This window comes from Tribolium castaneum, chromosome 1 (genome assembly GCF_031307605.1).
Source record: "Tribolium castaneum strain GA2 chromosome 1, icTriCast1.1, whole genome shotgun sequence".
Lineage (NCBI taxonomy): Eukaryota > Metazoa > Arthropoda > Insecta > Coleoptera > Tenebrionidae > Tribolium > Tribolium castaneum.
In genome coordinates, this window is record NC_087394.1 from 15,460,359 (window position 1) to 15,486,589 (window position 26,231).

The following is a 26,231-nucleotide window of genomic DNA, read 5'->3' on the forward strand; positions in this document are numbered from 1 at the left end:
AACGCCACTTTGTGCGTTATTTATCAACTTAAAACCCTCTTCAGCGCGTGGTTTATCCATAAATCCGGTGGAAAACAAGCGAGGAAATATGTTTGTTCCCGAGATTAAAAAATGATGATGAGTCATTGGAAAAAGCGCAAGCTCAGGGGAAATTTTGAATGGGTAGTAACCACCCTTGTTTGTGCATGTTCTACTCATGCAACAAGGGGTGGTTCAGTTATTTCAGAAAATTGGATTCACTGACATGCTTTTGTACTAATTTTTTGTAAATAATTAAATTAGAAATAATTGCTAGAAGTAAGTAAGAGTTTGTAAATATGTGTCGCTTAATTTGTCGTTCAATAAACAAACTGCTTATAATTGCCCAATTATTTACCTATACGCTAATAGAAAAATCAATTTGGACCCACATTTATCATTTTAGTCACACTAGTGCGATGTGTCCCACCATAACAAAACAAAGTTGATGGAGATTGATGGAAAATTTTCCAAATTCGAAGAATTAAAAAATGGGCTGCAACACTAGCAAAGAGACCGTGCCGGCTGAAGGAGAGAACAGGGCACAAAAGGAGAATGAGGAGAAGGAGACAAGTGAGGGAAAAGGTCAGTAAAGATTTTTTTCACGAAAAAGAGGATTAGTGTTTGTCATCATCGATCTTTCGGAATGAGTTGTTACGCCCATGATAAAGCAGCTAAAGATAGGACAGGCGTGGTTTGATACCTGTCCAGACGTGAGATTTTTGACTGTTTTATTGATCCGGTGATGTCCACTCTTGCATGAATTAATTTAGATTTTATGAATGATTTGAACAGAGTTATGGCAGATAAATATCATTGCGTTGTCGAAAATAAATGGAGGAGATCAATACTTAGTACCTATTCCGCGCTGTACACCACGGCTCACGGCTGTCCTATTATTAATAGCCACCCTAATATTCTTTTCTTCTCCGGTTACGAGTTACTGTAATATTTACTTGCAATTATCGATTTACTCTTCTCCATTGGTTGTTTCAATTATTCAATGAATAGCCAATGCGTTGGTATGTGGTCAGTTAAGTACAGAAAAGTAAAAAATACATTTCATTTATTTCTGAATCCAGTTCTTTACTGAAACGTCTGTGTTTCTTGCTGTTGCCTCAAAATTACAGAGAATAGATTTAGATTCAAAATTTGAAACCGAAAATTAGGTCTTGACTGTTCAGAACGATGTAATAAATAAACATATTTGACTTAATAAATTAGGAAGGAAAGAGAAACTATTCCTTGTAGTGACAACTAAACAAAACTAATTAAAAATTTCAAGAAATACATTTTAGTGATATCAACATATCGGTTCAAAAACCAATCATTGAAAGTCAAATAACAAAAAAAATAAATAATCCAGCATATTTAAAATTTTGTATATAACTATAAAAAACTTACAAACAAAAAAATAGAATCATTATTTAAAGAGTTATACAGGGTGAGTCATTGATACGGGTGTGCTCGATTGCACCTACACTGTCAAAGATATCGAAATAAATCAAATGGCACTGCAAATGGGAAGTCAAAGTGCACGTTATGAAATTATTTTGCCCTATATAGGGTGTTTCATTTTTACAGTGCATAGTTTTTTTAAATGACACCCTCTCTATTTGTACATAATTAAATGTGCACTTTTTAGGCTTTACAAATCAGTTTAGTTTTAGCAACTTGCTTTAACCATTTAGAAGTTATTTAATTTTTTCAACAATTTTGTGCGTTTGCAGGCACACAATTACAAAATCACAGTGCGCTTGATTTTCAAGATATTCAGTTGGGATTTTTTCTATGTACAAACAACTGTCGGGGGTATCTTTCGGCGACAAGACTGTCCATTTACATTGTAGCATTACCATGCTGTGACACATTCATTTTGGTAAATTTTGAGAGACCATTACTTGAATTTTTCAAATAGCAGTCTCTATTTATTTATTTTATTATTATTTACCCTATTACTCTATTTATTTTATTACTGAGTAATCAGCATCGAATATTACATCTTTTTCACCTCTTCACCAACGGACAAAGTCACAACTTAATATCCCAAAAACCAAGAGCACTGCGATTTTTTAACATTGTGCCTGCAGACCCACTAAGTTGTAGAAAAAATTAAATAATTTCTAAATGGTTAAAGTAAATTGCAAAACCTAAACTAATGTATACAGCCCAAAAAATGCCATTTCATTTATTTCGATATTTTTGACAGTGCAGGAGCAATCGAGCACGCCCATATCAATGACACACCCTGTATACCTTTCTTTACAGGCTGCTCAAAAATTGGCGCACCAACTCAGTGGTACGTTATTGAGAAGCAAGTGCAGATTACGGGAAAAATGTTGAAAAAATTCCTAAAGTCACATTTTAAACAATTTGGAACTACAAACTTATTGTATTAACTTCTTTAGTTTTCATTATTTTTTATATTCTTATGTTTCATACCAGTTAATCGTTCCGTAACAAAACGATGAATAATTATTTTTAAATTTACTATCAGATTTTAGCAGTTTTTTTTAAATAAAAAAATTAAAATTCATCCAAATAATCACAATGTGTAGATGTGCCAACACTGGGAATTATTTCCTAGGAAACCGTTTCAAAAATAATTTATTTTTATTGTTGCTCAAATTTTATTGCGATCATGACTGTTAGACAACGTTGCCACATATCATTTATCTAAAATCCGTTATTTATCAGTAACGTTAATACAAAGGGTTTTTTTACTATTTTTTAGCTTTATATGTAACCAGTTCTCTACCACACACCATTGAGTTGGGGCGTCAGTTTTTGAGCACGCTGTATAAAAAAATAACAATGTTGTGACTTCTAAACCACAAATGTTGACGAAACTATTTTAAACAAGAGGGTAAAATGATATTTTTTGATGAAGCCGTAGAAAAAATCATACAAAGTGTCACAGCGAATTTGAAAAGTTTATTATTGATCTTTAAATGTTGTTCTTTTTACAAAAAACGTAGATATTAACTCTCTGACTCACCTAAAATTATTTTCAAAAATGCGGGGTGATTTAGAAATTAGCTACAATACAACCTATATCTCAATCCAGTCCACAGTAGAATTTTCCACAGCGCACTTGAATTTTTTGGAGTGAACTAACGCACAAATTGAAAGTTTCTGTATAGGAAAAAAACTGTGTTAAACTAATTTTGAGTCTATTAGTTTGCATTTTTGGATATATCTTCTAACACTGAATAGTCTAATAAGATCCGAATTAGGGTTGTCTTCTTGACCCATTTGCTTACAGGGTGAAACCTAATATCAAATATGCAAAAAAATGCATCGCAAATAGGTTGCCTCAAAATTTTTTCAAGATTATGATTAAGGGGGTTAAAAAGCGTCAAATTTCAGCCATTTTCTTCGGTTTTACAGCCGTTTTAAGTAATATTTTTGAAACTTAGTTAAATAATACATTTTTCTACTTGGGCTGTAGAAGAGAAAGTCTTTTAGAATGTAGTCAGTGCTTTATTGTTTTCAGGGCCTGAAAAGTGAAGAAATGGTGTTTTATAGACATTTTTGGTAACATTTTTGATAGTGAGACAGTACTCACTCCCAAGAGCCCACTGCATGGCCAAAATCATTTTATTTTCCCTTTAAAACACATATTGTTGATGAGACATAATTTTCAAAGAGTACCAAAAAGATGTGTTTTCTGTTTTCAAATTTTTTTCTGTATTAAATAAAACACTGACCGCGTAGATTGATAGTTTTGACCAAATACTTTTAGGCAAGCCCTTGGGCAAGTCATTGGCGATACATTCCTTTGGATATTATATTTGATAAAAAGTAAGTTTCTTTCGGTAAACAGATAGGTGCAAGACGAACCTAATTTTTAAGCTAAATTGTTATTGGTCAATGTTGCTTCGTTTTTAAAATAATTTGATTTTTTTGACAAAAACATATGAAAACCAAAAATCCTTAGAAAAGTTAAACAACTTAAAAAATTTAAATTGAATTTTAAAATCCCACTTTTCGAGGATTCTTAGCTTTTTTAAATCAAATTATTTAAAAACTAAACTGAACCGACTAACACAGAGTGTTACACATAATTTTACGAGGACTGCGCCTGTAAAATGCCACCAAAAATTCATATTCTAATACGAACTCGATTACAAATTTTGAAAAACTGGATAGTCTTCTCTACCCCTCAAAAAATTACATTTTTGGGCAGTTAGTAATTAAAATATATTCATATTCATTCCGTCTTTGGTAGAACATATAATAACTGTTTTAAAAAAAATAGCAATTCAACAGTGATTAGTTTGACAACTACTGTTATGGATATCCAAAAATTAAATAATAACTGTGAATTTTTAGTATCTAGTGTTTTGTGATTTTTGTATATTTGAGTGCGTACATTAGGCGCAGGCCTCATAGAGTAATGTGAATCACCTTGTAGAACTTTAGATCAATATCATCAGTATTAAAAGATACGTCCAAAAATGTAAAAAAATTAGAGAGTTTTATTAAAAACACATAAGTTTGTATTGTAGTTCATTTCTAAAAGACTGTACATTTAAAAATACTTTTAGGTGGTGCAGGAGATTAGTATTAGATGTTTCAAAATGATAAAATCGCCAACCTCGTAATTTCTCTTAAAATTAGCTGTTTTAATAAAACATAATAAAATAATTATTCATGCACTTCAAAAAAATAATACCTAATGTAAGTTATATACTTTCAATGAGAGATCTAATCATTAATAACTATTTTGCAACCTTATCAATCTTATTTCAAAAAAAAAACGATACAATGCGACGTTGGCGTATTTGTAGTTTTGAAACTGCTAGTACCTATGACTTTTGTGAAAAATACATTGTATATTATGTTACGAGTTTTATAAGACGCATTTTGTAGCACGCACGAATTTAGGTTAATAGAGTGAATGCGACAAAATGCCTTATAAATGACATATGATACAGTATTTTTTCTACTTCGCACTTTTTAAACAAAAAAAATTATTTCGAAATTTAGGGAATTTTGTGGCAGTTGGCCTAAGGAATATGAGTTCTCAAATTACTTACCTGCACTGGCTTTTGAAGTTATGTTTGTACATTACTCGAAAGGTGTTCAAAAGGGCCACATATCAGGGCTGGTACAGGCCTCTAAAGGTTCGTATTTGATTAATTTGATTAAATTGTGCACTTGAAACAGGTGACTATTGACATTGACAGTTCTCTAGATAATTGTCAAAAAACTAGGTTGTCAACATTATTCAACTAAATTACCCTGGTTTTTAGTGTAGTTATTATAGCACTCCGTTGGATATTACGACACGCAAATACGCAAATCGCGTATCGTAATGACTTCAATACGAAACCGAAGTAGAAAAAAAATATTTTCTAATATTTAATGGTCATTAATAGACTTTTTCAAATCGCTGGGACACTGTACATGCAATAGTAGAATATCTTTAATATATGTACAAATAGCTAGTTGTATTTCTAAGTTTTATTTTAAATTGTGTTAAACTTGATTTCTAGTATGTATAGCTATGTAGTTTATAGTGAAGCAACAACTCGAATTTTTGTGTGATTATTGTTAATGTCTTCCTAAAAGTTTTCGTTAAGTAAATTTAGTCTGATTTTTAAATAGCAGCTATTATTAAAAAAAAGTTGAACAATTTCAGCAAGAGCAAATTGTAGATGGCGTTATGAGGAGATCGAGGCTAAAGGTCTCCAATAAAATGAAAACAATTATTACAGGAAATTTAATAACAAAAATTATTGGTAAACATCGCCAAGAAAACACTATTTATATCAAACGTATGAATATAACTCTAATTATTGAGCGTCATCATCATCCGAATTACAATTCATTCATTCCACGTCTTAGGCATCATTCTTCACAAGGCTCTTGCGTTGTCATATGCTAGACGCCGAACGTATTTCGGGGTAAGTTCGAAATATACAGGATGTTCCGTTTTTATTGTTACAAATTTAAACAGGTGAAAGAAGAATAATTTTAAGACACAACTTTCCTATAAACTTGTTTCGAAAAATATTTCGTAAGGAAGCTACACCCCCTGAAAGTGGTGATTCATTTAGTGGATTTTCCGTAATACTTCAGAAACCATTGCGAGTAAAATTACAAAATTTGGTACAGTTAATAATCTTTGTACGCATAATCAAATGTTAAAATCTACAATCAAAATCGATTAAAAATGTATGTTAGAGATCATAAACATCATGAAAATCAGGAAGGACGACCAGAACCAAATTAAAATCTAGGTCTTTTACGTTTAGACCACATAAATTTGTAATAAAATGACGACGTCTTGTCAGTTGTTGTAAGGGGCATCTTTAGGGGTGTAGCTCCCTTACGAAGTATTTGCCAATACATGTTTATAGGAGATTTTTGTTTTGCAATTGCATGTTTTATCAACTGTTTAAATTTGTAACAATAAAAATAGAACACCCTCTATATTGAACGTCTTCTGCAGATTTTCTTCTCCTTGGTTAAAAACAGCACTTACTTTCTTATACGCTAACGTAATAACGTTGTTAGAGTTTAATCTTCTGTAAGCCTTTCTTCAGTGACTTTCTTGCAGAATATATCTAGAGCTTGCAGTAACCAACAAATTCTTCAGCAGCTTTTCTAACAGAAACCGAAAGAACTATAGAGTTCTTTGATTGCCTTTGCAGCAGCCGCAAATACGTAACAGTTGAAAATAGCAGCTGTCCTATTAGTTTATTTTTCACCAAGCATATAAAAACTTAATAGTTATTAACATAAATAAGTACAATGAAGAAAAAATATTGCTTAACCGCCTATCGTAAAATTTAATTTTTTTCTGATTTCCTCCAATTTCTCCTGGCCTTTTCTGATTGCTTTACAATTTACCCATTTTATCCACCGGTATCCTTTTTGGTTTACCCTTCAAAAAAATTCAGCATCGAACCGGAAATTTTCATTTACACGCAGTGTTAAAAACTTAACAAGTTTTATATCGAATTTCAGGATTTCTACAACTGAAGAAAACAGACCCGGAGATGGATCCAAACATGTAAAATCACTTCTTATTGTGGTAAAAATCTAGTTCAGTTTTGTAATTATTTACATTAGAAATTTTGTAGTTATAGTTTTAACAAAAATTAAAAAAAATATAATGTGTATTTACACATTCTGAAAATACGTAGTGTTTTTTAAATAGAAAAAACGGAGGGAAAAAACTAATAAAAAATTCGAATCATTTAAAATTGCAATAATCTAATCTTCTGTTGGTTTTTTCTTTTGGCTAACTAAAAGTGTACTTTTTTAAACCTGAAACAGCCTGTATATAAATAGTTAAATGCTAAAAAAATACAGAAAACTTCTCTGTTAATAACAATTCTAAAAAGCTTTTAGCACAGCTTTTAATTATTATAAATATTCACTGCTTTTTTATTTTTATATTATAGCATTAATTGTACAGTTACAATAAAATGTAGAATAGCTCCGCCACTATCTTAAACTAGTAATTTATACAATTTTTTCGGGTGTGGTGTAATTTACACTGTTAATGTTATGACACTCTATGAAAGAGGGCTATGTACAGGGTGCTGAATTTTGGATGTTCGTATAGGGGATTTACACATTTTCAACAAAGACATTATACAGGCACTTTTTTACAGAGAATTTAATAATGTTTATAGCGATTATAGCATAATTAAGTATTATTAGATCAAATTTTTGCGATTAATAAAAATTGTTTCGTTTTAGATTTAAAATGGCAAGCTTACATTGTCATTCTATTTTCTAATTAATCATTAAATGTCGGAAAATGAAAAATCTTATTAATTGTATAAATGCCTGTCAATAAAATTTTATTTTAAAAAAATGTAAATCCAAACACCAAAATCAAATCTCATATCATATCATTATCAACGTCACCTCTATTGAACTACACTAAATCATAAAAAAGTGTCATCATATGATAGTTACACATCGTTTTTAATTTTCTGCATATTTTTTATGTAATGAAAATCTGCGACAATCGTACAATATTTGTTCAATTGAAAATAACTTTAACATAGCTAGCTTTTTTTGACAATTTCACATTTTTTACTTTAATAATCGTTCAGAAAATTTCTAGACTATTTGCACCATTTTGAAATAATTTTTCCAAGGTCAACTACTGTCAAATATTTTAAATATATATATTTTTATGAAAAATATATAAAAATATCAAACTGTATTTATTTTGCTTTCAGTTCAGAAAAAAATAAGCGTTTCGAAAATGTCATAGCCAACTATGATTCCTATTTAAAACAAATACAACTTTATGTTATTATTACAGCTAAACTAATGATGTAAAAATACCGCTGATAACATTATTAACTGTACAAAAGTGCCTGTATGATGAAGATATAATTTTTTTAATTTCACTTAAATGTCAACTTCTGTTTATAAATTGAAAACCAAAGACGATAGCGACATGGGGTTTTGACTAAAATTATTTTCTCAAAAAACGGACCTGAGAGTGTGTCACTTGTGTTTCTCTAAACCTTTTAGTTTTAGAGATCCTCTATTCAGACATACTGCAGCACCCTGTACAGTGTACATTGATAAAAAATCCCTGTACATTAGTGTACATTTTTTTTAATGAAAAAAATTAAAACGTGGTCATTTACGACAAACCTATAATCATTCAAAATAAAAATATTTAAAACAATAAACTTGTTTTAAGCACCTAACATAATTACCGCAAAGAACGATACATTAAAAATTACTTGCAATTATATGTTAATAGATAATTGCAACATGATTTTTTAACGCTATCATAAAACCATCCTAATATTTAAAAAATAGTCTGCAGCAAATAGAAAATTTAAGTTTGCAATCGCTGTTAAAGATCTGAACCAAATCTAGTTCAGATCCTGAACTGATACGAATTGTCCTTTTACAAGCTCCCGTAAAAACCAAATGGTGATCCTGAGCTCGTCACTGTTTCCACTTTATTTCGTTTAAGTGCTTAGATTGACATCCCTTCAAATAATTCCCTTATCCGTCATACTCAAATAATTTAATTCAATAATCAATAAATTTAGTTTCTTGTTGATTTTTTGGGCGAAATTAGAAATTACTTGCTTATTTCCTCCGGGATACAAAACCGTTCGGATATTTAATTTTGACGATGAGATTGCGTCGTTGAGGAATGTAGTAGATTCCAAAGATAAACCAAAAATCGAATTCTCAAATCTCAATTAATATTGTAACAAGAATTAAAACTGCGTTTTATTAAACTTAATTAAGTGTAAGTACTATTATTATCACCTGGAAAATTATTAAGTGGGTGGGAAAGTCTTCATTATTATCTATTAAATACATGCAATAAATTTAAGAGCAAACTGGAATGTCATATCTTAATAAAAAAAAACGTAAAGAGCGGGTGTAACACCTCATTATCACGCGAAATAATTCACGATTCAGGTGTCACAACCCAACAATTTTACTTTTGTTTAGTAACTTTCTCCCACTAGAATTAGTCGCCTAATTTGATCATCCCAGCGACAAAAGCCTTGTTTCCTTGGCTAATTTCTAGTGATTTTTCACTTGTGATGTGGTCCGTTTATTCTAATTAAATAACCAGGTTACTGAAGAAAATAGAGGCGAGCTTTGCCGTTCCTGTAACATTATTATTAAATAAGGCGAAGCTTCGTGGACGACTTGTAGCGAATCCAACCGAAAGCTCGACACTCGAGCTTTAATAACCGACCTACCGTTCGCAGCAAACTCGCCTCGATCCTGCTGAAGCTCAGGATAAAAACGCATGTCGTGAATAAGTGCGTCCCGCCATCTCATTCTATATAATGTGGGAATGCTGAAATTTTGCCATTCTGAAATTTCCAAGTGAGGGGTTTGTTATTGAGTGGCTGGGAGTTAGGTGAGTCCTAATCTCTAGTTTCAAGTGCTGTGCTTGGAAATCCTGTATCAAAATCTGTGTTTGTTTGAATAAAATAAATTGAATTTGAATCAATACCGGGGCACAATAAAAATAAACTGATCAATCGGATGAATTATTCATTCCTATCAATTTCAAAAAGTAATATGGAGATGCGACAACAAATAAGTACTATTGGCAGAGCTTCAAGGAATGATAGATTGGTAAAAGTTTAAAAGGTTTGGCAGCAATGATCTAGATAATTTGAAAATTTTAATTTTAAATTTATGTTTGCATTTATGGGGGTCGCGTCAATAAAATGATCTTGTTAAAAGCTTGTTTTCAGGTGCCTATAAACAGTATTCGACCATAAATTTTTATAGAAAATAAAATTTAAGTTTTACTTAAAAAATTGCTTCGATCAACTTGATCAGACAAGTGAAAAAAAATTAATGTTTTTTGGAAAAAAGCTTTTATTTAAATGTTTTTCATAATGTTTTTCTATTAGAGGAGAATATTTTTGCTTACAAATTAGGATTTTAAAATTTATAAAAGCTTTGGCAACGGTTATAAGTCATAACAATACGGCATTAAAAAATTACTTTCTTAAATTAAGCACTGTTCCCAAAACTTTCATAAATTTTAAAATCTTAATTTGTAAGCAAAAATATTCTTCTCTAATAAAAAAAAACATTATTTTTTACTTTTTGGTGCATTTTTTAAATAAAAGCTTTTTTCTAAAAAACATTTTTTTATTTATTGCTTTTTAGTCTTTACTTATTCTAAACGTCTTTTTCTCTGAGATTTAGTTTCGCCGTAACACCATTATTTTGCTGATTTGTGCACACTTGTTTAATGGTATCTGGTAGAAAACAGCTATTAGCATTGAAACTACATCCAAGATAAATGAATTGAAAAAAATAGCGACATTTGTTTGTAACAAAACGTAATGAAAATGATTAGATATTAATATATTTCCCAATGACCAACCTACCGTTAATGTTGGTATAAGTTACAGTATGTACACATCGAAAACCCATTTGTAATCATAACCTTAAACTTCAAAACCCCATTTAAACCCACTAGGGGGCTTTTAACCACATAGGATTGCATTGTCACGCAGATTAAGTAAGTATGCAAAATTTGAATTCATTGGGACAACGGGGACCCTTTCAAATTTGGCTGCAAAAATATGAAACAGACAGACAGACAACAAAGCAAGTTAAATAAAAGCTTTTAAAAAACTGATTAATGGATGAACAAATAAATAGAAGAGAGTGTTGTAACTTTTTTTTTATATATAAAATTTTCTTAGTTACTTTGTGATATAAATTAGTCTAATTATGACAAAGCGTTTAAAGTTTTAAAATCCTAATTTATAAGCAAAATATTCTCCTCTCATAGAAATACATTATTTTTTACTTTTTAGTGCATTTTTTAAATAAAAGCTTTTTTCTGCAAAACATTTTTTTATATTTTTTATTTATTGTTTTTTAGTCTTTACTTATTCTAAACGTCTTTTTCTCTGAGATTTAGTTTCGCCGTATTATTGTAACACCATTATTTTGCTGGTTTGTGCAAACTTGATTAGTGGTGTGTGATAGAAAACAGCTGTTAGCATTGAAAGCACATCCCGAGCACTGTTCTGTGTCTATATTTTATCGTTCAAGATAAATGAAATAAAAAAGCGACATTCGTTTGTAACAAAACGTAGTGCAAATGATTAGGTATTAATATATTTCCCATTGACCAACATAACGTTAATGTTGGTATAAGTTACAGTATGTACACATCGAAAACCCATTTGTAAACATAACCTAAAACTTCAAAACCCCATTTAACCCCATTAGGGGGCTTTTAACCACATAGGATTGCACTGTCACGCAGATTAAATAAAATTTCAATTCATTGGGACAACGGGAACCCTTTCAGATTTGGCTCCAAAAATTTGAAACAGACAGACAGACAACAAATCAAGTTAAATAAAAGCTTTTAAAAAAACCAACTGTTTACGTTTCATAAACGTAAAATAGGAAATTTCTGTTTGTGCCAAGACCGAGTATAAGGTTCATATTGTGAAATAAACTACTGCAAACGCGGTAAAAACAAATAATAAAGCACTATTGCGCCCCTTTCATAATAGCAAACTGGAGGAAAAATCTATGAAAGTACACATAGCACGTTGTATTTATTCAGCTTTGTGCCAGTTTTACTGTCTTTCGAATTAAACATTGAATATAAAGCATTTTTGTGAATAATTTATTATTAAGGGCTCTTGTTTCTGCACAGTTGCGCTAACAATTTTCGAGTGGGTTGTTGGAATCTTTCAAAATCAAATTTGCGTAATTGCAAAATCCATACCTCGTGGGTCATTATGAAGGCATTTTCCCCATTTTTAAATTACTACCCTGTCAAATGACCCTTAAGAATACATCAATCCTTCCATCAATACTAATTTATTAGAAAATATTTGAAGTAATGTTCAATGAATGTCATATTGAAAACGATTTCAATTATTCTTATCGTCCCTTCAATCAAAACGCAATAACTGAGATTTGTTTCGTTGTGCAGGACAACATCAAAGCGTAATAAATGAAAATTTAGTAATTTTGATGAGTTTTTGTCTTGTTGTCGTCGGCAGAATTAATTGAAATGCTGGAAAACAGATTGAAAAACGTTTTGTTGTTCACAGATTTTTTAATTACACTTAAATTGGAGAATGTTTCCACGCTCACTTTGTTAGGTTTAAGGCGGTTGTTTGGCTTCCTCACCTTGCAAGTAAAAAATATCAAATCATTCAACGCATATGTGAATCCACCCGAAAAGATGCCTTGCCATGCATCTCCCTTAAATTGCACTCTGTGGGGATATTTCTTTATTTTCATCGTTTCGTAACACCGAGGAAAATCTACTGGGGGATGTTGTAAAAAACGACGATTTTGCGATTATGAGTTGGGAAAGGCCACGTAAATAAATGCATAAACTAATTAATATTTAATTAATTCTGTCTGTTGATAAAGTTCTTGGAAGCCAAAGTGGTGATTAAAAATTGTGTTTTGCCCTGTTATCACCCACATTCCGCCGTGTATCAAATAGTTGTTTCTCCTGTTTTAACAAGAAAGTAAAGGAAAGGGTCAAGGATCCTGCAATTGCAATTAGTATAATTGCTTTAATTATTTAAAAAATGTGCCTAAACCCCGGAAAAATTTAGAGGTATTATCTCCCGCGCTCCTGTTGGAATATAAATGAAGCAATTTATTTTTGTTTCTTTGTGTGTTTGTATAATTCAGGAGCCAAAACAAAAGTAGGTTTAACCAGCATTATGTGCTTCAGATTCTTACATAATCAGTGATTTGACTCCACCTGGGTTACTGTACGTGAAAAATATTTACTAAATTTGATAACGAGATTATTTTAAACTTCATAAACACACAAAGTTAATAATAAAACGTTATAATTAGCAGGGCTTATTAAATTTGGCATCGTAATTTCAGTCTCCAAAAATAATAATCACATCAAAGTGCGAAGCAATCGTTAAATTAACTTTGATATAGTCGGAAATTTATTTTCCAGCTTCTAGAAACTGTAAGTAGGGAAAAAATTTCATGTAAAAAGCGGTTTTGATTTAAGTAGGTATGTAGGTATGAGCAAAAAGAAGACACCCTAAAACCGCAGCCGGTGATACGGTTAATGTGTACGTTTGGCTAATTTATAAACCAGCTGGATATTGTGTCAACTAGCTGGACAGTTTGTAGATTAATTTGTTTGTTAAAATTTATGTTTTTAGATTTTAGTCGGACTTTTGTTATCCGGCCCGGTTGATAGGGATGTCATTCTTTTTGATCGTGACTGTACTTACGAAATATTTAATAATTTTTTTCAAAATCACAAGGTACTACAGTGAGTTGTGTCTCAAATTTTTTCAGTATTATTTTCAGAAAAAAATATCAATATCAAATTTCGCTTAATTGCGATCAAATACAGCGTGGAATTTTAAACTGGAATAAAATTTATAACTTTGGTTTAGACGATTTTGGTGAAAATTTCCGAAACAGGTCAATTTTTATTTTCCTTGCCTACTATTTGGTGCATATGGTTTTTGTTTATCTGTTGTCAGAAATGCACAGCCACCTCTAACTTTGTTTTTTCAAATGTAATAGTATGTCAAGTGATAGCTTGATGAAAGCCCTTCTCGCAAGCATTACAACGCACAATTTTTTTAAATTTTTTCAAAGCCTACGTGAAAAAAAATTAAAACTAATTTTATAAGTTGAACATTATTTAATGCAACAATTGTTCAAAATGGGTACCGTTTCTCTCCTGGAAAATAACGTAACAATAGTAGCATAAATTTCTAACATTTTGCAACATTTCTAGAGTTAATAAAAATTGGTTTTAATTTTTTTATTGGCGTAGGCTTTGAAAATATTCAGAAAACAGAGAATTCGTTGTATTTCTTGCAAAGTGCTCTTTCACATGAGGTGACACTTGATATACCGTTACATTTGAAAAAAAAAAAAGTTAGAGGTGGCTGGGAATTTTTGAAAACAGATAAACAAAACCGCATGCACCAAATGATGTGCAAAGGAAATAAAAAAACGACCTGTGTCAAATTTTTTTACAAAAATCGCTTATATCCAAGTTACAAATTTTATTTTAGTCAATAATTCTACACTGTTTTAATTTTTTATCACTTGGGCGTTGACAATATTTAGAAAACAAATAGTGCGTTGTACTGCTTTCGAAGTGCTCTTTTACATGAGGTGTCACATGACATACTGTTACATTTGAAAAAAAAAGTTATAGGTGGCTGTGCACTTTTGACAGCAGATAAGCAAAAACTATACTCACAAAATGATGGACAAAAAAAAACAAAAAGCGACCTGTGTGAAATTTTAACAAAAATTGCCAATATCCAAGTTATAAATTTAATTTTATTTAAAAATTCCACACTGTATAAAGCCATTCAGTCTATCAAATTAAGACGTTCCGAATTTCAGTTCGAAGTAATAAATCAACTCGGATTGAAATTTTATTACCAATTTACTCAACAATGTGTTCAACCATTAACATTTAATTCGAATGCAGAATTAATTAGCGCCGTGAAAAATTTATTTGTCTTCTTAATTGGAGGTAGCTTTTCCAAGCAATATCAATTATTGCCCTCATGAACTTTGTCTAACATTCAAAGGACTGTAATCACACGGTGCAACGTGATTTCAGTTTCAGAAATAGCATTTAGAACCCTTATTAGTGCCCTTTCATTACCATGAGCACAAATTACGTGAAACTTTTGAACAAAAAAACTTTGAAAAAAGATTATTTATAACAACTGCAAATGACCCGAAACCCGAAAATAAAATTCGGAAGCAATTTGCGCACACACAAAACGAGAACATTGCATGTGCTTTGTGAAGTTCAGCACCGTTGAATTTTCCCAAAAATCTAATTAACTTCAAAGTGTCCATATTTCAAAGAGAATGGAGCCATTCATTGCATCTTTTAATAAATTGTTCACTGTTAAACTAACTCATTAACAAAATTGGCATTTACACCTAACCGTATATAAAATATAGGTCACGCAATGTGTGGGAGGGGGCGGGGGTTGAGCCTCCTTCTGGTGTCTATAGAAAATAAATTAACACGTTGTAACAATCGAAATTAAATTACATTTTCGACAACAAAGTACGAGTCGCTATTGGTTCATTGTAATAAATGGCGTGGTCATATCCGGTGACGTCACGAAGGAATCAGAGCAAGGCAAAGTTCGATCGCAGGACTAATATACTAACTTTGACCTTGCTTTTCACAAAGCTGTCCATAAATTCAGTTTAAAACATAATTGATAAATCGTTCGACCGGATTTGTGAAAGCGATTAATTTCTGTTAAAAATTAACGTGATTGCCTCCCCTGTGACTCCTGTGATGTACGATTTGTTTTATTAACTCTAGCAAAAGAGTCGTAGAAGTTTACAACTTTCCAAAATAGTTGTTTCTGAGTGGAAGGAAAGTTTATTATCCTGGTCCCATTCCATTTATTTAGTGCCATCTCAGGCGCGGATTTGATTACAATGCGATGGCGTCCTAGATCAACTCTATATTTTTTTAGAAAAAAAAATTTCGAACAATAAAAGTTTCAATAATAATTTTGCAAAAAATTAGCTATTCGTGCAGCGAGATAAAGTTTTACAGTAGAACTTGGTTACAACGAACCCTACTTTTAACGATCGTTCGGAAATAACGAAGAAAATTGAAAGTTCTGTTTTAAACTCCGATAGGGGAGAGCGGGACTAGAAGTTACCGGGGTAGGTTGTTCCGGTGCAAATATTTGCCATAGAAAAAAATGTATTGACACGAGTGGAAAACATCGCGAAATGATACTAAAATGCGCATATTTTGCAGCCATTTTAATTGCTTTTAGAACTGGGGGAACATTGGTTATATGCACCGAGTTACAAAACAGTCCACTAAGTAATTTTTTCCGTGCATGAACTTTTTGGTCTATCTTCATTAATCAAAAATCTATTTACATGTCAATTGTACCAACTGTGGTAAATATTATCAGGTATTATGTCATTATAGTAATACTAACTTCATTTGAATACTTTTGTCAGTAATATGTTGCAAAGCGAAATAAGGGACAAAAGTTCCGTTGAAATGGGGCTGGTTGTTCCCGGAAAAATACCATCTTCTCTGGAAATTGTAGAACTTTTTCAAAAGTTGCACTTAGAATGTAAAATGTAAAAGATATCATGGTGATGCGTAAGAAAAAGGGCAGTTTTAATAGATATGCCGGAAAAATGCTTTAGCAGAAGATCAGAACAACCAGCAAATTGGGGCAGATTGTTCCGATGTGTTTTTTTTACACAAAAATGTTTTTAGGGAAAAGACTGCTAACAATAGATTAAAAACGATAACACATCCTGAAACCCCGATAAATATTCTATCTATTTGTTTGTAAGTCACAAACCTTAGACTTTACTTTCATAGGATAATTTTGTATTTTCTAAAAATCGGAACATTCAGCCTCGCTCTCTTCTACTAAAGTAACAAATTGATTCGGTTTTAACGAACAAATGAACCTTGCTTATAACTTTAACGTCGAATTTTTAGAAAAAAAGAACGTTCTACGACTCGGTTATAAATGTTATAATATAACATGTTACGTACAAACAGAAATACAATGTGTTCAAAAATGGTTGTTCATCAAGTTAACTATGGAATTTACATTCAAGGTGCCGCTTTGTTCAAATGACTTTTGAGTATTGTCATCTCTTCAAATCTTTGAACTTTTTTATATTTTTCGGCAAAGTTGACTTGATGAATAACATTTTTAAACACATTGTATATCATATGCATACCTACCTATATTATTATAGCGGTGTCCGGTTATAACGAAGTTAGAAGCTGCATCAAACTCAGTTCGTTATATCCGAGGTTCGCTACCAAGCGATAAATTAAAAGAAAGTGTCTTTTTTCCAGATATTTTTACTTTACATATGAAATAAATATCCATTGTAAAAAAAAACATAAATCCTTTCGAAACAGTAATATGTACCTACACTGTGTGCTAGTAGAAAAGTAAAAAATAGTAAAAAATAACTCAACTTGCTTTACCCGAATATTTATATTAGTTTCTGAGATATAGCGAGTTTTGATCGGCGAATAAATTTGACACCAACAAAAATTTTAAACAAATCTCTGACCTTAGTTTTTCAAAATCTATTACATTGAGTTAAAATTAGTAAAAACAACCACAGAAAAACAAGTCTTGCCATAAAAATATATAAAAATGTAAAAATTTTGCATCGACTTTTTTGACAAAGGTACTACCGAATTTCTTTCCTAAAAAAAAGTACTTGGAAAAAAGTACTCAAAAAACGCAAACCTAGTTGATGTTGCATTTTTTGACGAATTTTTTTAGACGTTGAAGTGGAGATTGCAATCTCAATATCTCAAAAAGTAGTAAAAGTTGAGATAAAGCCAGTTGATTTATTTTGATTTTTTGACATCTACTATCATAAAATATTTGCACATATATCAAATTCACACTGTAATTAGGTTTAATAATAACAGTAATAACAATAATAATAAAAGCCTTTATTCAAAAGAAAATATGAGGAGGCAAAGTCTAGTTAACGCTACTTTATTTAACCCCTCACAAAACAAAACAAAAACAGAAATTTTTCAAATATAAATCAAAACTAGAAATAAATGCAAAAAGAAAACACAAAATATAACACTAATACCAGAAAGTAATATAATTTTTAAATAATATTAAAAGAATAGTAGATATGTATCTTAAATACAATTGAAAAAATGTAAATAATAATAATAATAAAAGTAATAATACAAAATGAAAAACAAAACAGCAAAAGAATAATTATTAAAGTAATAGAAGATTTAACTTTATTTGTTTTTTAAATAGGTTTACTAGCTTTGACTTCAAATGGTTTTCGATATAATTATAAATGTCAACAGCATTACAGGTAAAAAATCAAAGAAACAAGGCCGTACGAAAAAAGGGCATCGACAGCCGACAGACATGACGTAGAATTAGGTACATTGTGCAGAGATCTAGGATGCACAAGTTTTAACCAATTTAATTCTTTAATTTTAAAAGAAATGTGATCATATTTTCTATGTTTGAAAATAAATGTACAACAATTATTTTAAACAATTTTTGTAACTACAGTCAAAACAAGGGTAAAAAAGAGTGAGACAGTAATTTATAATAGGTAATACAAGTTTAAAGTTTAAGACAAGGTTTCTCTAAATTCCGTGAAAATTTTATTATAAACGGAAAATTGCCTCACATTTTAAGTCAAATCTAGTTTTTTATATCCGGAAGTTCGTTAGAACTGAGTTCTCTATAACCGGTAAAAAAATACATTAACATTATGGAAAGATTTTTGGAGCTTTAAAAATAGTACCTGCGTTATATATAACTGGAAGTTCGATATTAGCGGATTCGTTATAACCAAACTCCGCTGTATATATCTTTTTTGGTAAAATGGATTAATACTTTATGTCCTGTATACAGGGTGTATCAGAAATACGTGTGTTAATTTTAACGGGTAACAGAGCTCATCAGATGGAATATTTATTCTATTTGTAATGTTTCAATGACAGTTTCGCAAATTTACTTAAAATTTAGAAAAGATAACATATTGAATCATATACCCGCCTATGGGCACAAAAATAAAAGTCCCGAAAACTTTCGTTGTGTTAGAAACGGATAATATAAACAATTTAAAACAACAATAAAAATTATTGCTATGAATATCAAGAAATAAAACTAAGTATTAAAAACTCGTTAGCACAAAAAATAGGAGAAAATCAGTGAAAATAAAAAATTAGAATTTTCGAACATGGTATAATAGAAGGGTTGTTGTACTTGATGAGTTATATTACGTGATAAAATTAACACACGCGTATTTCTGATACACCTTGAATATTTAAAAGTTTGGAACTCATTTAACTTGAAAACTTATAGGTTATAACACTTATAACGAACAAATTCTGAAGTCCCTTATGTGTTAGATATAACCAAGTTCCATTGTGCCTACTTGTTGTTCGATTTTACACTTTTTTCAACTGTACCTAGTATTTCAGTAACTTCATAAAAAATCAACTGTAGCAAATTCACAAATTAGCAAGTGAGAAAACCTCACTTGTAATTGAGATCAATTACATAGTATTTCAGAAAATGTTAATAGAAAAAATAAACTTTATAACTTAGATTTTCTGTGGTATTTTGTAATTTTAAGCTTTAGCTTTTAAACCCAAAACATTTAAATTCTTCTAATCTGAATTACAAATGACGTGGTCCGTATTACAATTGACGCTTCCCTGAATACAAGTTACTCATCAGTATTACAATTACAAATATAGATTATAATTTTTTAACAACAAAAGTTGAAAGGAAATATAAAAAATTGATATAAAATACATAAATCCCTTGAAAAACTGGGCTCAGATGATGACTAAAGTTGTTCAAAAGTATGCCGTCAAAAGGGTAACAACTAGTTGTAAATCTCTGTCGGATCCCTTTTCAGACGTCTTTTCTTTTATGTGCACTTTGAATTACTCAAACAATGAAACTTGGGTTTGCTAAACCAAATTCCGGCCTTCCTACCGACAAGCTAGTTGGAGCCGACAAACACAAAGCTTAAAGCTGCACTAATGTTTAGAATTAGGTATGAAATAGGTCGAATGAAAAATTACACTGCACTAGGTTTTGCATTTTTACGCAAACACAAAACATCCTTGTTTTTAATTAAGAGACGTAAAAATGAAATATGAACGAGAAAATGCACTGAGCTTTATTGTTATTGCTTTAAATTAAGTTAAAAAATAATTTTGATTAATGTCAATGAAAAGTGCTGCATTTTATGCGACTAGGAGACGAACTTATTTTTAATTAAAACTTGTAACTCGTAATTTATTAAACGGAAAAATGCACGGAATCGGAAAATTAAAACTTTTGCTGTTATAGAAGAAAGTTACAACTTTTCCAGTTTCTTATTTAATGCAAACATTCCAACCTTTAGGTGATATTTTTCATTTCCAGGTGAGTAATTTGTCTTTTAGTAATAAAAACTTAAATCTATTACAGAAAATTTTTAAGATGAGAAATAAAAGTCAATGAGCACTCTGCCAGATGAGGCACAAACGGAAACAAAATAATTAAAAGTAAAAATATTATCTTAGTTTAGCAATTTTATTAGATTTGAAACTTACAGTCTTGTAACTGTATATTGAAAGCTGAGAACCATTATTAAGTGTAGGGTAAAGTGTTGTACCTTGAGACATAATATGTAAAAGTTGTCATCTATTATAGTCGTAGAGCAAAAAATTTGCAATATATTTTCAAATATATAATAATACAGGCTGATTCTCTTGGGGCCTATATTAGAAACTTTTTAACTTCTAATATAGCTCGAGCTTCAAACTTTCGTATAGAACCCAAATCGACCATTTTGAGTTCAACTAAATTATTTTCAAAATGGCAGAGCTTACGAAACTACAAAAAATTGGCGCCAAGTTTGAAATTTGAAATAGTAACCACTCACTTTTATTGCATATTTGAATTCACCTTCTCTAGGTGAGTAAAATTTACCCAAGCTGTTGGTACTTATCTGTCATAGTTTTTAACATATGTCAATTTTTTGTTAAAATTTTCATTTGCAAGGGTTTATCTAAGATATCACAGCCCTTTGATACCCCTTTGCGATAAGTGAATACTTTTTGTTGCATTCGATAACCGAAGGTTTGAAGAGTTTTCCAGAATTTTCAAAATTGTCAACTGTCAAAATTCATAGCAATTATGATTTTTTCAAAATGGTTTTTAAAAAACTGCTATAACTCAGTTTCTTCCTAATGGCAACGAAAGAATTTCGATATTCATGGCAACTTTTATCAAAACGTCCTATACCTATCTTTTACAGAAAAAAATCACAATAAACGGATGTAACTTCAATATTTTATTCAGTTTTTAGCTAGTTCAATATCAAATGAGCAATAAAAATGAATGAAAATGGTGAACAAATAGGACATATCTTTTAATTAATAGCAGAATTTAACGCATTTTTCAAAAGTTTACTTGATTAAAAATGAAAATATTGAACCAAAATTCTGTTTTTTGCAATTTTTTGAAAAACTGTAAGAGATCACAATAGAAGATGTTAATAAAAGTCTTCATAAGAATTTACGTTCTTTTGATTGCTATTTAAAAAATGGGTCATTTCATTTTGTTTTATAATCATTTTTTAATCATTATTTTTAAAATATCATAGTAGCCTTGAATTTTAAAGTTGTCAATCTTATGACTTGAGCAGACCCTTTTAACCTTTGGCTATCAAATGCAAAAAGAATTATTTACTTATTGTAAAGGATACACGAGCTGTAATATTTTAAATAAACCCCTGCAAATAAGAATTTGTATAAAAAATTGACATACGTCAAAAACTGTAACAGATGAGTACTAACAACTACAGTACGTTTTACTCAATTTCAACAGGCAAATTCAAAAATGCAATAAAAATGAATGGTTAGTATTTAAATATCAAAGTTGGCGCCGATTTCTCGTAGTTCCGGAAATTCAGCCATTTTGAAAATAATTTAGTTGAACTCAGAATGGTCGATTTAGATTGTATCCAAAATCATAAAGCTTTAGCTATATGAAAAGTTAAAAAGATTCCACTGTAGATCCTAAAAAAATCAGCCTGTATAATGTTCTATCTCTGTTGCTGCAATGATTCGACGAAGTTTAAGTGCTTTTAAAGTTCTCGAAGAATGAAGAAATTTGGGAAAATTACCAAAGACAACTTTTGTTGTGAGACTCAGAGCGTCGAACGCGAGAATTTTTTTACCCAATTGACTTTATGTGTTTTAATATGTAGGTTTTAATAAATACGTTTCTATATTTTGGGCATTCTTATTTATTTATGTTGTCTCAATGTGCATTTAGCGTTGTCCTGAGGTACAAGACCTTGTTGTAACTTAAGACAATTTGCAATTAATTGTTTTCCTTCAGGTATCCATAACTAAATACAACATTAATTTTTTGAGAATTTTATTCTGAATAAATGAAGAAGACTAAGCATGCTCGTCATAATAAGATTAATTTATTACAAAAAATAACTAGAAAAACAATTTTAATAAAAAAAACGTCCCACGGTACAACACTCTCTCCTATTTATTTATTCATTCAATAATCGGTTTTTAAAAGCTTCTATTTAACTTGCTTTGTTATCTGTCTGTCTGATTCATATTTTTGGAGCCAATTTGAAAGGGTTCTCGTTGTCCCAATGAATTGTTGTCGTTGTCCCAATGAAATTTCGCATACTTATTTAATCTGCGTGACAATGCAATCCTATGTGGTTAAATACCTCCTACAAAGGTTAAATGGGGTTTTGAAGTTTTAGGCTATGTTTACATATGGGTTTTCGATATGTACATACCGTAACGTATACCAACATTAACGGTATGTTGGTCATTGGAAAATATATTAATATCTAATCATTTTCATTACGTTTCTTTACAAACAAATATCGCTATTTTTTTTAATTCATTTATCTTGGACGATAGAGTGTAGACCCAGAATAACATATTTTTTTACTTTTTAGTGCGTCTTTTAAATAAAAGCTCTTTTCTAAAAAAATTGTATTATTTTTTTTTATAATTACAAGTTGGTGCAGATTAGCCACGTGTTGTATTTTACATTTAAATGACCCATTTTTCCATTTTAAAATATTTGGGACATGTGTACGAAGAACCAGACATGTGGATTGACAAATACATGTAAATTTTATTCCTGTTCGAAAATAAAGCCATTTTATGCTCGAAACAGTGGGAAATTCTGTTCCATTTGTTACTTCCAAAATTAGTCGACAGGGGAGTTAACGGAAATCCAATACGTGATAAAATCAACTAATGTATCTTCCCTGAGGTGCCTTAAACAAGATACAATTTTCACCCTTGTCACGTGCTTATGAGCACATCATAAATAATTAAAATATTGTTTGAACGTTTCATTTTTGGGTCACTTTTTGTCGCCCTTTATCAGTGTTCAAAAAACGGGCTTTTGTGAGTTTATTATCAGCTTCAAGCCCTGTTCTACATCCTTTTGTTTATTGTCTACAGCTCCATTCTGGTCGATTCTTCACTTTGTACTTTTTTCCAGCTCTTGCAACTGCACACGTCATGTTCTCCACTTGATTAAATTTAATCGATTTATTTTGCCCTGAATAATTTATTGCAAGCTCAAATAACGCATTATACCCGTGAACTTGAGATCTTTAAATGGATAGAATCGAGTGGATTAAAGTTAGCGTTTCAGTATTTGCGTGTCTCTATCGATTTTAGTAAATTTCCTGGGTTGGTTCAGCGTTTCGACCAAAATGTATCAACACGTTTTTTGTTGCAGAAGACACGAAGCCGGAATCTGCCAAAACTGTGACTTTGTCCAACGGTGGTGTGCTGGTTTCGAACGAACCGACGAAAGATCCAGGTCTCGAGGACGCAGCTGTGAAAATTCAAGCGGCTTTTCGCGGTCATCAAACCAGAAAAAATATGAAACAGCCTGGAAAACATGAGGAGACTGAACCCACTCAACAAGAACTCGAACAGGAATTCAGATCCGACGATCACGGTAAGAAATCATATCAATTGCTTTTTGATTCTTTTGTGGGATTGAAAGATGGAATAACGCTCGTTTCTTTACAGTCGACTTAAATCGCTTTCCGCTGTAATAGATATTACTCGGAAGTTTGAAATATTTTAATCGATACTTCATCAGATAAAAGTGAATTCAGCAAACTCTAACATTTCGGTGACATTCAGAGAAGCATAAAAATGAAATTTTATAGCGTTATAACAAAAATCACCTCCAACGTAATTAATTTTGTTTGTTTGGCAACAACACCAGATTTATCGAATATTGTCATCCCTTGGCGTTCTGTCATTAACGATTTGTTTTCTCACTGTGCAAAAATCAGTAAATATCAAATTACTGTTTATTTTCAACTATTCTGACGAAGTCATATTAATTACAGTAATTCCTGAACGGAGTTTAATGAGTTGAAACGAAGCAACAAAATTATAATACTTTATTCATTTTAAGCGTCTGAAAATAACTCACAAAAAATTTATTGGTAACACTGTACCTGTTATTGACCTTCCACCCAATTTATTATTGATAGAGCTTCGTCCGTTAAAAATAATTTCAAAGTGAAAACACTAAAGCAAATATTCAAAATTTTGAAGCTTAAAATGATTATTCGATTATGTATTTAGCTTTCAAAATAAAAAGAAACCAAAAGCAACTGCGAAGGGCCACGAAAATTGAAACCTTAACCCATTGCAATTTGAGAATTAATAGAGTTTACAACATGTTATTTAGGAGAAGTTATACAGTATACAGAGTGAGTTTAAAATACAAAGCGATCAAAAAGTCCTTCTATCAAGTAGGCATATTACCTGAGAACGTATGTCCGGTGTCGTGTATTAATTCAGCCTGCTGTCAAAATTTAAAATGAAATTACCTCAAACGTAAACTCTTAGATGCCGTGAATTCGTGACAGAAATAACACCCTATCGCTACACCACCCATAAATTGTGTTTATGGAGCAAAACTGGATTTCAACAATAATTTAATTTCCTATTAATTTTTTTGACATTTTTTCTTTGACATTAGGCTTGAGTTCCGTAGACATACGTTCTTTAATTTCTAAGTTTAGTTGATAGAAGGACTTTTTGATCGCTTTGTAAGTAACGCATAAAATTCTTATTTTTCAAAAATAAAACAAATGCAAAAACTGGTAACTTAGCAAATTTGACCTGACTGGATCAGTCATGACGGCCAATTTGGCGGCGCCCTAGGGCGGCGCCATAACGTCATCACAGAATTTTTTAAATGGAAAGATATCATTTTTCTTATAAAATTAAGAGCCCTACTAATTGGCCTTTACACCTGTGCTACTTATTTTGAATAAGGATGAACCAAACACGTAAAAATTTTTTTTAATCATCATTAAGTATAAAGTAACGTATAAAAATTCATATTTCTTTATTCATTTTTCAAAATTAAAAAAAATGCAAAAAAGGGGTAACTTTACATTTTAATTGAGCTCAAATTTGACATAACTGGAACAGTCATGACGGCCAATATGCCGGTGCCATGACATTATCAAAAAAAAAAAATTTAATGGATCGATATGATTTTTATTTTAAAATTAGAAGCCTTACTAAGATCAATACAACTGTGCTGCTTAAAAACATGGGTGATAATTGATGAGCCACATATATCCAAATCCAAATATACAAAATATGGGGTCTTCCATTAAAAAAAAGATGTTTGTACTGTAGCTAATTTCGAAAAGATCTGCCCTCTTGAAAATAATTTTAGGTGAATCAGAGGGTATGTACGCCTTTTGTAAAAAAAGATTATTTTTTAAAGATTTAAAGGTCAATAATGGACTTTTTCAAACCATTGGGACACTCTGTATGTTAAGTATTTAAAATCATTCATTTAAAAAAAAGTTCACCTGTAACAAAAGTATTTTTCACGTCAATAATTTTATTACCACCATGCAACTAGATTTTATTAATTATTATTAAATTATTTCAAGTGAAGGTTCATAAAAAATATTTTTTAGTAAAAGTATTATTGCACATATTTATACCAAAAAAACAAAGAGCTTTCAAGTTATGAAAAAAATATAGGTCTAAATTTAAAACAAAAAAATTATTGAATATAGCCGAAAATATCGGGTGTATCAGAAATGCGTGTGTTAATTTTACACGTAATAAAACTCATCAAGTATTACAA

General features: G+C 30.7%; 1 protein-coding gene across 1 annotated transcript in view; it reads left to right on the forward strand.

Annotated features, from left to right (window-relative positions):
* Positions 1 to 172: 172 nt before the first annotated feature.
* Positions 173 to 26,231, forward strand: part of igl (igloo) — a 33,854-nt gene continuing 7,795 nt past the window's right edge. The window contains exons 1-3 of the mRNA XM_966300.5: positions 173 to 297; positions 425 to 603; positions 23,829 to 24,053. Coding sequence (XP_971393.2) covers positions 510 to 603; positions 23,829 to 24,053 — 319 coding nt within the window. The 5' untranslated portion in view covers positions 173 to 297; positions 425 to 509. The remainder of the gene's footprint in view (positions 298 to 424; positions 604 to 23,828; positions 24,054 to 26,231) is intronic.